The 17,011-nt window shown below is 47.4% G+C and overlaps 1 protein-coding gene and 1 long non-coding RNA gene across 3 annotated transcripts in view; one reads left to right on the top strand and one right to left on the bottom strand.

The window, feature by feature from the left end:
• Window positions 1–17,011, bottom strand: part of BEST3 (bestrophin 3) — a 39,686-nt gene that overhangs the window by 12,368 nt on the left and 10,307 nt on the right. The window contains exons 5-9 of one of the 2 annotated variants that reach the window (XM_077913809.1): window positions 9,111–9,265; window positions 7,782–7,859; window positions 7,538–7,690; window positions 3,919–3,999; window positions 2,044–2,195 (exon numbers count right to left, since the gene is read on the bottom strand). In XM_077913809.1, coding sequence (XP_077769935.1) covers window positions 2,044–2,195; window positions 3,919–3,999; window positions 7,538–7,690; window positions 7,782–7,859; window positions 9,111–9,265 — 619 coding nt within the window. Of the gene's footprint in view, window positions 1–2,043; window positions 2,196–3,918; window positions 4,000–7,537; window positions 7,691–7,781; window positions 7,860–9,110; window positions 9,266–14,412; window positions 14,469–17,011 lie in introns of those variants that run through there. The other variant, XM_077913810.1, reaches the window with a different exon arrangement.
• LOC144323403 (uncharacterized) overlaps window positions 14,900–17,011 on the top strand; it is a 28,020-nt gene continuing 25,908 nt past the window's right edge. Inside the window, exon 1 of the long non-coding RNA XR_013388835.1 lies at window positions 14,900–15,057. This is a non-coding gene — a long non-coding RNA (uncharacterized LOC144323403). The remainder of the gene's footprint in view (window positions 15,058–17,011) is intronic.

Genomic DNA, 17,011 nt, shown 5'->3' on the forward strand with positions numbered 1-17,011 from the left:
AATGCAAAAAATAACTTAGACTTGTTTCATCTTTCCACGTCTTACTCTGACATCCATAAGAGATTTACACAAGCCAACAATGACAATGCTCCATGGTTCCACCTGGAGTGTTTTTTATGTTTACAATCTCTAATCTTCTCGATACTTATCTTGGGGTAGCTCTTTTCTGTGAGGTCTTGTGAATTCCTAATCTGAATTTCTATATTTAGAAATAGGAGAAATACAGATTTTAATACTTCCTAAAGAACCTGGACACACAAGACTGTAAAATTATAACGATTGGGATGAATGTGCAGATCAAGATAAAAATCTTGACCAGAAAAAAAATTTTTTAACCGTTCTGCAAAAACAATTAAATGGACAATAGAAATGGAACCCACAGGCTCTTACAGCCTAAATAGCGTCATCACAATGATTTCCCTGTTGCTACCCAATGTGCTGGTTTCTTTTCTCTTACAAATTAGGTCTTCAAATAATTTGTATTAATCAGTGATGGGAATGGAGTGATCCAAAAAGAAACTCACAGAAGAACATCTGTTAATTTTCAAAATCAAGAAAGTCTTCAAAATCCCTGACAGTGCCCCTGCGGGATGTATTACAAAATGCTGAGAAGTGCAAACGACAGTGAATTGCTATTGATGGAGACTGAGCAACCGGCCGGGGGAGGGATGAGCACCCCGGGCTGGAGGAAGTGCTGGACCGCAGAGTCCAGGCTTAGCAGGCCCTCTCGGAGCAGGCAAGCCTGGCAGGGGGTGGGGGGGGTGGGAGGAGGTGGGGGGGGAGGTGGGGGTTGGAGGGTAGAGGGGTGGGGAGTGCGACCCCCTCCAGGGTGTGCTTTGAGGGCAACACCACAAATCTCTCGGCTTCTAAATCCTCTCATCATTTGGCACAACACCCGAAATTCTACTTGTCACCTTTCCCTTTGGATCTCGAAAGGCTTTCAGCCTCAGAGGCCTCTTTGGAGGAGAAGTGCCACAAACCATTGTGAGTTAGGATTAAGAGACATTCAGCCAAGGGTAAAGCCTTGTAGGAGCAGCGTTGATGCTCCATGTCCTGATGGTGGGGAGAGAGGAGGGTTGACCGCTGGGGAGGACAGGAAAGGATCCCAGGTGGCACTACAGGAGGGAACCCGCCTCACGAATCTGCCTGCCGAGAGCTGGCCTCAAAGACTAGCAAACATAGTTTTGCCAAAAGTCATAAGGAAAATCCTGCAAAAGTGTTTTGTGCCTTTTCTACAATTTTTAGAGGGGTTTCTTCTGATTTTTCTAAATTTGTCCACAGTCGTCTCTTTGAGTTACTTGGAAACTGTGACATCTGCCTTCAGCAAACATACTTAAACTTCCCCCACATTCACACATTTCTCCAAAATCAAATACATTATCAGATTTAATAAAATTATTCCAGAACTGTGCATGATTTCCTTCAGGCCACAGCCCATTTATTTAAAGCTAAGTACACAGGGACAGATTGTTATGGTAAAACTGTAGAACAGAGACTGACTTGTCTACCAAACATAGTTGAATTAAATCTTAGAGAAAACTTTTGATAAAACTTATCTCATTCCTTAAGATTTGCTTGTCTCCATGTGGTTTAACCCAGTGCCTGCATGTGCTATATGCTCAATAAATACTTGTTAAAAATATACTTAGTTTTGATAGTCATGATTAAATGACTCTATAATCGAATAACTAAACTACTTTTCAAATTGGAAGGAAAAAAGGGGATACTTTCATAATGATTAGGAAAGTTTTCTGTGGCATAAAAACAAAATAAAGTGCAAAGTATCCCCAAATACACACACACACACACACACACACACACACACACAAGCACACATGCCACATTTAAACCAGAAACTATAGTCTTTTCACTCTTAAACTTGGGCATATTAATTATATCTGAACATTTGAAAAGGCTAGCCTTCTAAGATATTAATAATTGAGAGTTATCGTGAAAGTAAACTCAAGATTGGGGCATAAAAAGATCAGAACAGAGTCCTACTTATTTTCCAAACATTGATGAGTTTTTAAAAAATGCACTTACCCCATTTCGACCGTTGACCCCAGGAATGAGGGTATGCAGTAGTCAGCAGCTGCCAGGGTATAAGGCGGTCGAGCAGCAGAATCATCCCAGTAAATGTCCTTCTTCATCTTGGGTAAGCTCATGTGCATCTCATCCACAGCCAAAAGAGAGACCTAAAATCATCATTTTACTGTTAGATGAATTTGGATATGAATTGTATAAAGAAAGAGGGGCCCCTTGGGCAGGGGGTGGATGGGATTTGCAGTAGGATAGAACAGTCTGCAAGAGTAAAAATACAAATGTCTATTGTTCATATTTGCTCTAACCAGGGCTGCCACGGAGAGTTGTACATGTTGTGTACTGCACAAGAGCGCTTGGCAATGGAGGTGACAGCACTTGGCTATAAAACTGCCCAGACTTGGTTTAGCAACCACTGGCCCGGAGTGGACCTGGCTACATTTTGCCTAGAGGCAGGAGTGACACCTTCTACTACTTTCTTCAAAGTCCCCGTGTTGTCTAATGTCTGTCCCGACTGCAACCTGATCGTCCCAGATCTTACAGGAGTCAGGGATTCTCAATATCCCATTCCGTTGATTCCATAAACACACTTGATATCATTTCTTTTTTTTATTTTATTTTATTTATTTTATTTTATTTATGATAGTCATACAGAGAGAGAGAGAGAGAGGGGCAGAGACATAGGCAGAGGGAGAAGCAGGCTCCATGCACCAGGAGCCTGACGTGGGATTCGATCCCGGGTCTCCAGGATCCCGCCCTGGGCCAAAGGCAGGCGCCAAACCGCTGTGCCACCCAGGGATCCCTTGATATCATTTCTTACGTGCCCTGACTTTTTGTTTGTTTGGGGGGAAGCACATCGGCAAGTCTCCGCTGCTCGGGCTGTAGAGTGGTCTCCCTTCTTGACCTTGACACGCTGATGCATGAATAAATGATTAATCTTCTGCAAATCCAATTTTTACAAAGAGCGAGCGGCCTAGCCATTATGCTCCCTCCCTGGTAGACTGAGTGTGATCATTGGGGGAGGTTCGGGGCCACGGCCTCAGGAGCTGTGTGTTGAGACCCTCTGGACTGAGTGTGTGGCCGAACCCGGTATAAACTGGCGATCCTGGCGGCGGGCATGGAGATCCTGGCGGGCGGCTGCCCAAGAAAGGCCTGGGAGTTCCCTTGCCTACCTGACCTGCCACCCACCAGTCTGGGTGCCCTGTCCCTGAGTTCCCTCTCTGCCGGCTCTCCATGTTTGGGGCCAGTTTGTGAACCAACTGGTGAAACGTGTGAGACCGGTTAAGAGCTGGGTAAAACATGAAATTCTTTCCCAGCCTGTGGGGGAAGAGAATGGTCTCAGGAGAGAGTCCTGCCTGAAAGGAAAATTCTCTCATGCTGGTTCCTCATGGAAAACCTCTCTGGGGCAATGCTTTGGGGTCAGGGTCCTGGGGTCTGTTCAGTTCAGTGCAGGGAGATGTGAGATGGGGGCCGGTGTGGCCCATGCTCCCGGTGGCCCGCAGGCCCCTGCAGGACAGGCATCTGGGGACGCCGGCCAGATCACGCCTGGCTGCCCTCCACGCCCCTGCTAGCCTCCCATGGGCGGCCACAGAGAACAGATGACAGACTGAGTGCGAATATCGCCCTGCAGTAAGATGGAAGAGGCTGTGTCGAGCTAATAAAGAAACAAAGAATACGGGCTTGAAATTCTCTTTAAAAGGGGCTACATTTCCCTGCAACTGAGACCCAGGACCTGGGAGGTTCCAGAAGGAGGTGAGACAACACGGTGCAAAGCCAAGCCTCTTCCATTTGCAGCTAAAGCTCTCAGGTGCGTTCGCAGCACAAGCGGTTCATTATTAAATTATTAATGCTTGTACAGGAGAGAGAAGCTGCTCTAACCTGCAGGTTTCTGTCAATGCACCAGTTGGTTTCAAAATCATCATCGTCTTCTCCAAAAGGGTTGATGAGCTGCTCGGCCACCTGTTGTCGAGGACAGAGAATGAGTCGGTTGTGATGCTCGTGAAGACTGAGTGCGGGCCGGAGGGGGCGAAGGTGGTGCCCTTTGCCATGTTCATAATGTGAGCCCAGAGGGGAGTGGGTCACCCCACAGACACGGATGCTTACCTGCAGGCGAGGCCCTAGGCTCAGGCTCCAGTGCGGCACCTGCCGGGGCCTGCTCTCCTGTGGGTCTGGCATACAGACCCCCTCCAGGGGAAGCCCTGTGCCGTTAGAGCCCAGCGAGTGACGTTCAGGTTCAAATCGAACCGGTGCGGGCTAAGGGGCACGACAAGGTGCAAGGTGCTGGGCACGTCCAGGCTTCGGGCCTGCGATCTTTGGGAAACTACAAGCACCCAGGGGATAAGCCCGAAATGCGACCATGGGGAACGTATGACAGCGAAGAAAGAGTTAAAGCGCGATTAAAGAAAATAATACAAGGCTTTTCCACAATTCCTGGACGTAACCACGAAGTGCAGGAGTCGGAGAGCTAGAGTCACAAAGCTGGAGTTTGCCTCACTTTGTTCTATGCTAAAGGGTTTGCTATTGTCTGGTGAGTCAGTTTTCCCACTGGGAAAAGCTTAGGTAGCTTCTTTTTTTTTTAAATTTAATTTAATTAATTAAATTTTTTTTTAGGTAGCTTCTTAGCACATTTTTTCCACATATTTTCTAATAGTTGATCAACAGGACACGAGCTTACCAAGTTCTGGAATTGGGTAGCCTTGTTGAGAGATTTATATGCCAAATAGGACTCCCCTGTTATTCTCCTTTTGAAATAATCCCTTTGAGGGGCGCCTGGGCTCAGTTGGTTGAGCATCGACTCTTGGTTTCGGCTCAGGTCATGATCTTGGGGTCATGAGATTGGGCCCCACATGGGGCTCTGCGCTCAGCACAGAGTCTGCTTGGGATTCTCTCTCTCCCTCGAAGTCCTTCTGTCCCTCCCCACTGCTCACGGTCTCCCTCCCTCTCTCTCTCAAATAAATAAATATTTTAAAAAGTAAATAATCCCTTTGTTTTTAATTATTTTGTGTGTGTGAGAGGGAGAGAGAAAAAGAGAGCAAGATTTTACATTGGGTCTAGATGGGAAAAACAAGTGTACAAAATAAGGACGCCATCGATTGCTTGAGTTTCTATATTCCCAGGCTTTGTGGTAGAAAGTCTACATATTTAATTTTTAGGATTTAAATCTAACCACTAACCACTTAGAGCAGTTGCTCTCAACCTTGGATGAAGAACCAAATCACCTGGGGAGCTTTAAAAGTGTGCGGTCCCTCCCTCAGAGATTCTGATTTACTGGGTGAAGCTCCAGGAGGCTTGAGTGCGTGGCTGGAGTTGAGGAGCACCCCCGTGGAGAGGTGCATCTCCCTTAGTCTAAGGGACAAACCTGGGCAGACCCTGAGTCCCGGGCCAGGCAGCCTCACAGCTTGTCCACGTCCAAGCCCTTCACTGTAACGTCCAGGGCCTAGCCACCCTTTCTTGCCTGGGGTTTTTCCTTAAATGGGCCACTGGATAGGCCCTAAAAATATTTTTGTGATATCCAGGATTTCACTTTGATGGGGTCAGTCCTGCATATAGGATTAGAGTCTACACTTACCTTCCCAAGTGATACATTTCTGGATGGACTCTCTGAAAAAATATCCTTCACTTTCTTGGACGCTCTCATTTCCAGCAAATAACTAATATACTGTTTATAATATTAAGATGGTTCTTTTACACTTTGAAAAAAAATTTGTAAATATTAGAATGGGCAAGATAGAATAGTTGCTTGGAAAGTGAGAGATAATCCACCAGGTGGGAAAATACTCTTCTTTTTGGGTCGTCTATCTCTTAAAGGAGCTAAGATTGTATTTTCATATTTTGCCTTTCAAAATATTTTATAAAGAAAAATAATGTTAATATTTTAGAGCTCAACTCAGGGGACAAGACCATGAATGACCAGAAATATTGAGCATTTGGCTAGCGTGGTGATTTTCTGTTTATAAGGCTAGAGTCTAGTTTTTTCCCTCTAATGGGAGATGAGAGCTATTAGTCTCTCTTGCTATTTCTCTGCCTTAAGTGGGTAAAAATCATCGAGAATCACCGTCACCCGGCTGCCAATGTCTTTGCCATTTATAAAGGATGTCCCTTAAAAGCTTCTTGAAAGGCCAACGTGTTTACTTTTCTTGGTTAAGAGTCAAACCGATGAAAGTCAAGACAATGGTGGGGAGAATTTTGCCACAGCCTGGAAGGCCGCCTCAGAGCACAGCACCACGTGGCTGGCCGGAAGGTCAAACATTTGAAAATTGGATTTTTTCCAAGTCATCCTCAAACTGTCATTAGATTTCGATTACCTTCATGGAGCCCTTGTCTTGGTGTGTGTGTACTTCTCTTTAGGAAGTTCACAGAAGCGATGGAGGACTCAGGTTTTGGGGCACCCAGGAAGGGGTGGGGAGCACCCGGAGATGCTGGGGACTTGTCCTTTTCTGTGCTCTGACCTGTTTTTCATTTCCCGGCAAACCAAATGTCATCAGAAATCCTGGTGTTTCTGGTTTTGATTCTGATGAATCATCTTCGGAGTCTCAGTTCTGGTTTTGAAAATGGGTTGCATTTAATGTGACACAGCTGGTGGGATTTCAGAGACTCGTAGCTAACTACAGAGTTAAGCAGAACCAAGATAATAATATAATATGGGGCGCCTGGGGCGGGGGGCTCAGTCAGATGAGCGGCGGCCTTGGGCTCAGGTCAGATGGTCGCCTTGGGCTCAGGTAGAGCCTGATGGAGGTTGCGGACCGGGCCTCGGGCACCAAGACCATGGCCTACCTACCTTGAGCCAGTCAGATGAGCGGCGGCCTTGGGTCAGGATCCCAGGGTCCCAGGGTCGAGCCCCACGTCGGGCTCCCTGCTCAACAGGACGTCTGCCTCGGCCGCCCCCCAGCCCCCCAGCTTGTGATCTCTGTCTCTCTCTCCCTGTCTCTCTCTCAAATAAATAAATAAAATCTTGAAAAAACAATAATATAATACTAATGCTTAAGTCTAATATACAAGGCTTATTTTTTTTTTTAGATTTTATTTATTTGAGAGACAGAGCAGGGACCTGATGCAGGGCTCGATCCCAGGACCCCGGGATCATGACCTGAGCAGAAGGCGGCTGCTTCACCGACTGAGCCTCCTCAGGCGCCCCCCCAAGGCATCTTAGTCTCTCCCTTTTACTCTGCCTCGTTGCCTATTGTGGCATAAAATATCAAGGCAGTTACAGTTATTACTTTAATTACATTATTTTAATCCTCACGCAAGCACACAAGGACTTAAAACATCAGTGGCCATAAAAGTGTGTTCTTGCAATCTCTTGGCTTCGTGTGCAACACGGAGCTCACCACGCTCTTGAATCCCTAGTTTAACAGTAATGACCTCCCTGGGTGTTTAACTGTTACCTCTACCTGTGACCAGCTCATGCAGAGTGACTCGGCCAAGGCCCGGCGCCGAGCGTAGAGCCTGATGGAGGTTGCGGACCGGGCCTCAGGCACCAAGACCATGGCCTACCTACCTTGAGCCATCCTGCGTAGAAGAAGAACTGTAGGAGGGTGAAGATTGGAATGTAAAGATCCAAGTCGTGCCCCGCGTAGCCTTTGGTGGGATCCAGAAACTGGCGTCCGATCAAGCAGGCGAAGAAGAACGTGTAGACGGCCAGCGTGACAACCTGCAGTGGAGACAAGCCGGAGTGAGGGCCCGGCACCTGGGCACCCGGGTGCGCAGGTAGCAAGGAGAACCGCGTGCAACGTGTGTGATACCTGGGTGTAAACCAGCGGAATCCCGACCCAGTCGTAGCCAAATAAAAGGCTGCACCAAGAGCGGTATTTGTTCATCTCCTACGCCAGAAACAGATAAAACATGGTTTACTAAAATGATGGGGGTGCCAATGAATTCTTCCTGGGGTTCGTCACTGGGTCTTCTATGAATTTGTCTGTGGAGAGGCGGAGACGGACTCTGGAAGGCTGGTAGTCGGTTCTGAAGGCGAGTACAGGGGCAAAATTCGGAAAATGACAATCAGCATCTTCAGCAACGCAAAAAAGGTTGACGACGGTTGGACATTTTTTAAAATATTAAAGTAAATCTGGACTTTATGGAACTATCCCCTACTCTGCTAAAGCCACAATTTCCAACGTGTATACTGGCCCCAGGTGGTGATGGGAAGGCTCGGGTTAATAGGTTAAATAAGTCATTTCTACCCATTTTGGTACATTTCTGTGGAGAGCCCACTTTGTTTGTTTCTCTACTTCTTTGGAAAACACGCTTGCTATAGATTTTAGATAAAAAAGTTTTACATCCTGCACCCACCCCCCAAAATGAGGACTTACTGTTATTCTTGGGACAACCTTTATATTGATAGGAAATTTCTCTGTTGGGAGCAGAAAGGACTCGAACCCATTGATTCTTCCTTCGTCGCACCTAAGTTACTACGCGAGACTGGGCAAGAGAGTTCACGTTAGATCGGGTGTTGTTTTTCTGTGATTCGCTCCCTTGGCCTAGTTCAGGCAGGAGGTTGTCACGTATCAAACGTTTGAAAATTGGATTTTTTTCAAGTCCTCCTCGATGACTTGAAAGATACGACATACCTTTCCGGCCCTTCCATAAATGTGTTTCTCAGATGAACTCAGGGGTTATTTCGTTTAATGAAAGCATAATCTTGTTTCCTGGCGTACCTGACAAGTTGGCTTAACCTCAGGAAATTCCAGATGGGGAGAGCTGACCGGGTGGGTTTATCTTTACTCCAGATTTTATTCCAGGACCTGAGAGCCAGGGATGGTGACTAGGCCGCGTGGGCACCAAATCGTTCCGAACTCCTGGCAGCTCCTGCTAATCAGTGAAGGGACACTTTCCTACAGAGCCTCGTACGAGGCTGATTCCATTTGGCCAGAGGTCCTACGCAACCACTACTGATCCACCTGACTTCAAACCTGTGCATCATCCCTGTTTCGCACGTTGAGGGTTCTGATACTAGCCCCATCTTCCTGGTTCTAGAAATGGACGAAGCAGACTTGTCCTGTCTGACCTGTGACGTCCAGACCCCTGTCGGCGTCTGACTGGCATCTTATACCGATGGCTTGCGACATACTCACAGTCATCAACGATTGCAGATCAACGCTGTCTCTGATTCTACCCTCCTTCCGGGCTTTAGCTGCAAGATTTCCAAACCAGATGAATGGGACCCAATATTTCAGGTGAGGAGATTTGAGATGGTCAAATAATTTTCTTTCATCAGCTGTCATAAACCCTTGAGCACAAAATAAGAGTAGTGCAATTATGCAGAATGAGTTTAGCACTGATGCCATGTGTATTTTCGGGGTTGCTACATGAGCATACAGTGGGGGTCAATTAAAAAAAAGATAAAATGAAGGTTGTTGCCCTCAAGTAGCTTATACTTGTTTTTTTTTAAATAATAAATTTATTTTTTATTAAGTAGCTTATACTCGTATTAGAGATAAGGAACGTGTGTGGGTGGTGCACACGCAAGTTAGGTAACAATAATACATAAGGCAAGGCCTGTTGGCAATCCCTCATAGGGTGGCCAGGAGGAAGTAAGCTGACATTAAATGGGGACTAGAACATCTGGGGAGGGACACCCAGGGGCCCCAGTGGGTGAGCATCCGCCTTTGGCTCAGATCATGATCCTGGGGTCCCAGGATCGAGTCCCACATCGTGCTCCCTGCATGGAGCCTGCTCCTCCCTCTGCCTGTGTCTCTGCCTCTCTCTCTCTGGGTCTCTCATGAATAAATAAATAAATAATCTTAAAAAAGAAAAAACATCTGGGGAAGGTTTCCTTTTTAGGTTCGGGTTGATTCATCTAAAATTGAGAGAAAGAATACTTAGAAATATTAGGATTCAAAGAATAAAAGGTGTCACCTTTACATTTAGTGCAAACTCTAATAAGTTTGCACTAAATGCAAAGCACTGAGTGTAGCGCGGAAAGCACGGATCACGTACTTCTCCCAACCCTCGCTCCCTTCTGGGTCCTGGCTCGGCGCGTCCCGTGGAGCCTCCCGTATGCTCTCTCCTCCTTTCCTGGGGGTTTCTCCCTTTCAAAGCTCCGCCAACAGGGCCTTTTGTCACCTCATGTCATAGCGATGTCCTACATAAAGTTTTCTCCTGCCAAGAGCATCTGGAAGGGCGAAGCGCATGCAAAGTGCACGGTGCCCGCAGCAAGTCGTGGCAGGATGAGCGTTACAATCCGTGTGTGTGTGTGTGTGTGTGTGTGTGTGTCTGTGTGTGTGGGGTGCATATGACCTGGCTTGTCTGAGCCTGGGGTGACCTCCGTGGTCGCGGGTGGCCCAGGTGGGAAAGAGAGATGATGACCTCTGCCTCCCCGGGATGCCGCGGACCAGGCCCAGCGAGGACCCTCGCTCAGTACATACTCAGCCCTTGGTGGGCCCCCCGCTACCACGTTAACTGCTCACCCCACCTCCCAAGCTGCACTGCACGCCACGGCAGAGAAGAGATGGGAACCGGGGGCAGGAGAAAGAGGGCAGCAGGTTCATTTAATTGACATTTACTGAGCATCTACTATGTGCCAGGGCTTGTTCACACAAATACGTACTTTTAGAAAATTAAGTTTTTTTGGGGGAAAGGAGCAGAGGGACAGAGAGAGGGTCTCAAGAAGACTCCCCAGGTGGGGTTCCCCTACCCTGAGGTCACAACCTGAGCCAAGATCAGGGGCTGATACTTAACTCATTGAGCCCCTCAGGAGCCCCTCGAGTATATACTTTAAACCTTTGCGGTTTACACTGGACTTTTTATTTATTTATTTATTTATTTATTTATTTATTTATTTATTTATTTTTTAAAGATTTTTTTTTTATTCGTGAGAGACACGCAGAGAGAGAGAGAGAAGCAGGCTCCATGCAGGAAGCCCGATGCGGGATTCGATCCCAGGTCTCCAAGATCACGCCCCAGGCTGAAGGCGGCGCCAAACCGCTGAGCCACCCGGGCTGCCCCTGTTTTATTTTTTTTAAAGTTTGATCAAATCATTCAAATGGTATAGAAATCCAAAAGAATATTAATAAGAAAAGTCAGTCTCATTTCCCCAGCCACACGTTTTCCTCCCTGAAGGAATCACTGAGACCAGTTTCCTGCATATCTTTCGGGGGAAACGTCACACGGGCTTAAGTTTTAGGAGCACAAGTGACTTTATACCACATACGGATCTGACCTTGTTCCTATTTTCTGGTTGTATCTTGGAGATCCTTTTTTTGTTAATACACACAGAGCAGCACCATTGTTCCCAATGCCTGCCTCTTAGTTAATCATGTACAAATTTTTATGTACATAGTCCTCTTTTGAATAGACATTTGTTTTTAATTTTTTTGCTGTTAAGAATAACGATGCCATGATGACCCTTGTACCTATTCCCTTGACCGTTTCGGTGGACTTTGCAATATTAATTATGATTTAATACCTGTAATTTAATACATGTTTTCTGAACTAAAGCGTTTTTTTTTTTTTCAAAAACTGAGGTTAGACGTTAATTTTGAGTTAACTTTTGAGTATTGGGAATTTGATTATTATGATGTTCTAACACATTCATTTTTATTTGTTTTTTTAAAGATTTTGTTGGTTTGAGAGAGACAGAGATTGTGAGAGAAAGAGAGAGAGAGAGAGAGAGCATCAGAAGAGGGAAGGAGGAGGGTCAGAGGTGGAGAAACAGACTCCCCGCTGAGTGGGGAGCCGGGCTGGGGGCTGGATCCTGCGACCCTGGGATCACGGCCTGAGCCAAAGGCAAACGCTTAACCGACTGAGCCACCCAGGGACCCCAATTCTAACACATTCCGATGAAAATCAACTTGTGACCCGATGTCACACAGTTTATATCCTTAACCACCTGCCATCAGTTTCTGGATCTAATTATTCTGCTTTAAGTATCCTCCCTTCGCACCACGTAGACTGAGCTTAATTTCACAGGCGCTACCATAACTGAAACGGAGTCACAGGAGGAGTGAGATGAGCTCATTTTGAGAGTCACCGATTCATGGAGCTTTGGGGATCCTAGATCTAGGCCAGTGTTTTTGAGAACAAGTTCCCCTGTACGGGTCCCTGAGTCTCGTGTGACCCCCATGACACGGGGAGAGGGCTAGGCGCCACCCTCACCTACTGAACCAGTCCCAGTGGGGCTGGGGTTCTCCGCCGAGGCCTGCACCTCAGCGTCTCCTGTGGGTGCTTTTCGAAAATACCTTGGCCTCGTCCCCAGAGATTCTGATTCAGTGGGTCTGGAGTGAGTCCGGGGGTCAGCAGTCGTTGGACTCGTCCTGAGTGATCCAGTGGAGTTGGGCCAGGCAGTGACACGTGTGCCACGCTCTGCGGGCAATTCGGACACACGGCAAGGTTTGAGAATCACTGCCCGCCCCAGGAAGGCTCTCTTTATTCAGTATGTGAAGCACACAGAGTATCAGCTGCAAAACCACTATTTACCATTTTAGATAATGCTCAGGTTATTCATATCAGCCTCGAAGGGTCCTGCGCACGGCCGGGGAGTTGGGCTTCTCTGGTTGGCAAGAACAACAACGAACCCCGATCCTCTCTTCTCGTTTCTCCGTGCATCTCAAAGTGGTTGCATGAGCCAGATTATCTGCTTTATTTCTTTTTCTCTCTTTCTTTTTCAAGACTTACAGGGATCCCTGGGTGGCGCAGCGGTTTAGCGCCTGCCTTTGGCCCAGGGCGCGATCCTGGAGACCCGGGATCGAATCCCACGTCGGGCTCCCGGTGCATGGAGCCTGCTTCTCCCTCTGCCTATGTCTCTGCCTCTCTCTCTCTCTCTCTCTCTCTCTCTCTGTGACTATCATAAGTAAAAAAAAAAAAAAAAAAAAAGACTTACAGAGCACAATGAGGCCTCTTACAAGAAGTTAACAGACCTGACCTGGGACACCTGGGTGGCTCCGTGGTTAAGCACCTGCCTTTGGCTCCGGGCGTGATCCTGGAGTCCCAGGATCGAGTCCCACATCGGGCTCCCTGCGTGGAGCCTGCTTCTCCCTCTGCCTGTGTCTCTGCCTCTCTCTGTGTCTCTCATGAATAAATAAATAAGATTAAAAAAATTAAAAAAAAAAAACAAACCCTCTCGTTTTAAAAAAAAAAAAAAAAGACCTGACCTGTCTTGGTTCTGTATTAAAGATTCATGGCAGTGGTTCAACCTTTACCTGGAGGCCTATTTTCAGACATTTCATATCAATTGGCTGGCGGTTATATTTTTGGGATTTATACCACAGTTTCCAAAAATTACCCCATTTCTATACTGGCTGCAATCTCTGTCCTTTAACCAAAGAATAACTTTACCTCTGGTTATTTTTTATTCAGGTGGAGGGATCATATTGTGCTGGCAAGCTCTTTCTTGGCTTCTTAGTAGAACACAAATATGCAGACTGAGGGGTTACCCAGGGCGTGCACTAAAGCCAGGGTCAGCGCTTTCCCAGGTAGCACACCCACCACTTGGAAGGGGACGTGTGGAGCAAGGAAAGCTGGTGATTTTTAGCCTGGAGGTGTGAGTACTTTGCTAGGCTCTGCGAAGGACGCGTGACAAACCGGACTTTGATGTGTCCTCCAAGAGTGCACGGACATGGTGATTTTTGCTGTGACCCCCTGCCCCAATGTGTGTGTGTGGGTCACACACATTATCTGAACTAACCCTGTCTTTGGAGATCAAGTCATTGGTCAACTACAAGGAAACCTATAGATGGTTGGTTAAATCAGTTGCCATGGAACGCCGTGCTTGTTTGGTATGGAATGGAATGGAATGGAATGGAATGGAATGGAATGGAATGCAATGCAATGCAATGCAATGCAATGCAATGGAATGCTCTCCTTATCAGTACTTGAGGCCACTGTAACCAGAGGGATGATCTTCAGAACAGGGTCGTTATCCTCATCTCTAGGACTAGGTGAGCCCCCGGCATGGATTCGCCACAGTTTGGTGGCACTGTCAGGTGGCGGGTCCTCACACAACCCTGGGACCTTGACACGACGGCCTTGAAGCCATGCTCCCTTGGGCCCTACCCACACCCCAGACCTTGCTATTTGAGCCTGCTGTTACATCTGCCCAAAGCTTCCCTTGCTCTCCGAGTTTGGCCCCGCTCAGCAATTTTCATCCTGCTTATCCCAAGAAACCCCTTAATATTTCAAATCAGAGTAAAACATGCACACGCGCGCACACACACACACACGCACACACACACATTTTTACTTGCAACTTGCATTGTGATTGGATGGAGCAGGTCCTGCTGCGTTAAGGCAAAATGTTATTGCCCTCAAGCCAAAGGCATAATGAAGTGCACTGATAAACAATATTTCAGTCTTTATAGATTTTGTCTGCTGCACAGGTGGGTCTCTTTTGCCTCCATGGAAGCTGAGTGTGCAAATGAGACTCCATCGGCCGAGGAACTAAAAGCTCTGTATCTCAGAACTTGAAGGCAGAATGGGTTTATTGCCAGTTCTTCCTGAAAGAGAAAGTTGTGCGTTCAGCATCTGAGCCCTTCTCTGAGACGTGACTTTTCCAGGAAGAGTGCAATGCGCCTGGCTCATTTTCTTCTCTGTCCTGTACTTTCTTTTTTTTTTTTTTTTTTCTGTCCTGTACTTTCAAAACAAATGGAATGAAGCCACCAGATTCAAGTACTGCTCCCCTTTGAACTCAGTGGTAGAGGCTTAGAAATCCTTGTCCCCAGGAAAAATCAAAAGGAGGTACAAGAGATTGAGGGAGAGAGATGGAATCACATTATGGAAGCTCCGCGCAGAGCAGTATGTCAGGTTTTTTTTTTTTTTTTTTTTTTTTACCATGAACCACAATAAGATACACGTGGTTCCCAGAACAATTATTGGTTCTCCCACCTGGTGCTCTCTCTGATATTTTCTGATCTGTTCTGTTCTAGTCTATGCTGGTTGCAAGCCATTAATATGACTTAAGAACCCACTAATGAGGTACGACCCACAGTCTGAAAAGCTCGAAATAGGATACGGCTGAGCAAAATCAGTTTCTGGGATAGCCATGCTGAGCAGAGGCGGAGAGCCTCCTCCAGTTCCCCGAGACAGGTACGACACCTCGACTGTGCCATAGCCCCGGCCCCTGGTAGTTCCCTGCCTTCTACACGTGACACAGGAAGCACCCCCCAACCTTTGCTCTTAACCCCCACCTGGCCCCAGAGTTTCATTTGCCCTGAATGAATGGACCCAAGGTGATTTGCAGATGAGGTTGGAGGAGTTAATAGATGGGTCCGGTCCAGTGGTTCCTAGACTCCGCTGTCCATCAGAGTGGTCGGGGGAGCTTTTAAAACTCCTGGTGCCCAGGTTGCATCCAACCCCTGTGGATTCCCAGCGCCTGGGGTGGGAGCCAGACATCAGTAGTTCTCAAAGATCCCCAGTGATTTCAACTTGCAACAAAATTTAGGAACATCTGCCCCAGTGCACAGAACTGCACAGCGAGCTGGCCATTTTAGCCCTCTGGGCCTGGGCCGGCACCCTGCGGCGCTTCCCGGGGCTTGTTTAAAATGAGGAATCTTAGGTCCTAAGCCCCAGATAGTCTGATTCCACCATCGCCCAGGAACGTGCAGTTGGAATTCAAAGTACCCTCGGCTCATGGATGTAGTCTGTGCTACTTTGAGAAGCGTTGAGAGGATGCCTTGATTTACCTTTTGGAACTGCATGGAAACTTCAAACCCTGACCAGCTGAGACCACCCCACCCCACACCCCCTCGGCATTAATACAAGCAGGTCTGGTTCGGCCGAGCACATTCTCTCCCATGTACAGGTGTGCGCGGGTGAGTCAGGTGTCACTCCCAGGACGACATTCTGCTTGCTCTGGGCACACGATGGGAGGCTAGGGGGGGAGCTGACTCAGCCTATAAGAGCTCGGCCAACGGGGAACCCTGGCACAGCCGTGAACACCACCGTGCCCTCGTCACCTCCGTCACGCAGAGTGGCTGCAGCCTTTGCTGAGCCTGAGAGGACCGCGCCTCCGAGACCTCGAGCCACAGAGCACAGGCCAGGAGGCCTTCCTGGGCCACATCCGCGGGGTGCTACTTAGTGAAAGGGGGTCGCGGGTTACAGGACCTCAGGAGGCGGTGGGGCCTATGGCCCAGGCATCACCTAAAGGGAGAGCTTGGGTCCCAACGGCCACTTGACCACTGTTTTAACGTCAGTTAACCCTAAGCATAGCTAAAAATCCCAATGGGGTCTCTTCAGACTCTCTCATTATAGAAGAAGCTCAAGGAACTTCATGATCAGATTCCAGGGCTATAAGAAAACTGAATACTGCTCTTTCTTCAAATTTTACTGTTCTCTCTCTCTCTCTCTCTTTTTGAGTAGGCTCCACTCCGGAGTCCAACATGGGGCTTGAACTCACAACCCTGACATCAAGACCTAAGCTGGGATCAAGAGTCAGACATTTAACTGACTGAACCACTCAGGCGCCCCAAATTTTACTGTTTCCTAGTCACTCTCATGGGCTACCAGGCACAGAAGGAAATGCTTTTAGGGGGTCCCTGGGTAGCTCAGTGGTTGAGCGTCTGCCTTCGGCCCAGGGCATGGTCCTGGGGTCCTGGGATTGAGTCCCATGTCGGGCTCCCTACATGAAGCCTGCTTCTCCCTCTGCCTATGTCTCTGCCTCTCTCTTTGTCTCGTGAATAAATAAATAAATAAAATATTAAAAAAAGGAAGGAAATGATTTTAGAGAAAGAGAAATGCGATGTAAGGATACAAAGTTCAGCTGTAAATATATTTGTGCCTGACTCTGAAAATGATTCATGTGAGAAAAGATTTGTAGCATTTTTTACTGACTCATAAAATCCCCATCCATTAGGGGACCCCATGTACTTAGGGACCCCATCCATTCCCGCTGATAGCTGTGCTCCTGGGATCCGCACGGTGCCTGGCATGTGAGCCGCACTCCACAGATCTTTGTTGAATAAGCACACGCGTGACACACTTAGCGACAGCTTTAGTAATGTTTCTTTTAGAAGAATGTAGATAATGTCCCATTACTGATTTT

The sequence above is a fragment of the Canis aureus genome, chromosome 11 (genome assembly GCF_053574225.1).
Source record: "Canis aureus isolate CA01 chromosome 11, VMU_Caureus_v.1.0, whole genome shotgun sequence".
NCBI classification, from domain to species: domain Eukaryota; kingdom Metazoa; phylum Chordata; class Mammalia; order Carnivora; family Canidae; genus Canis; species Canis aureus.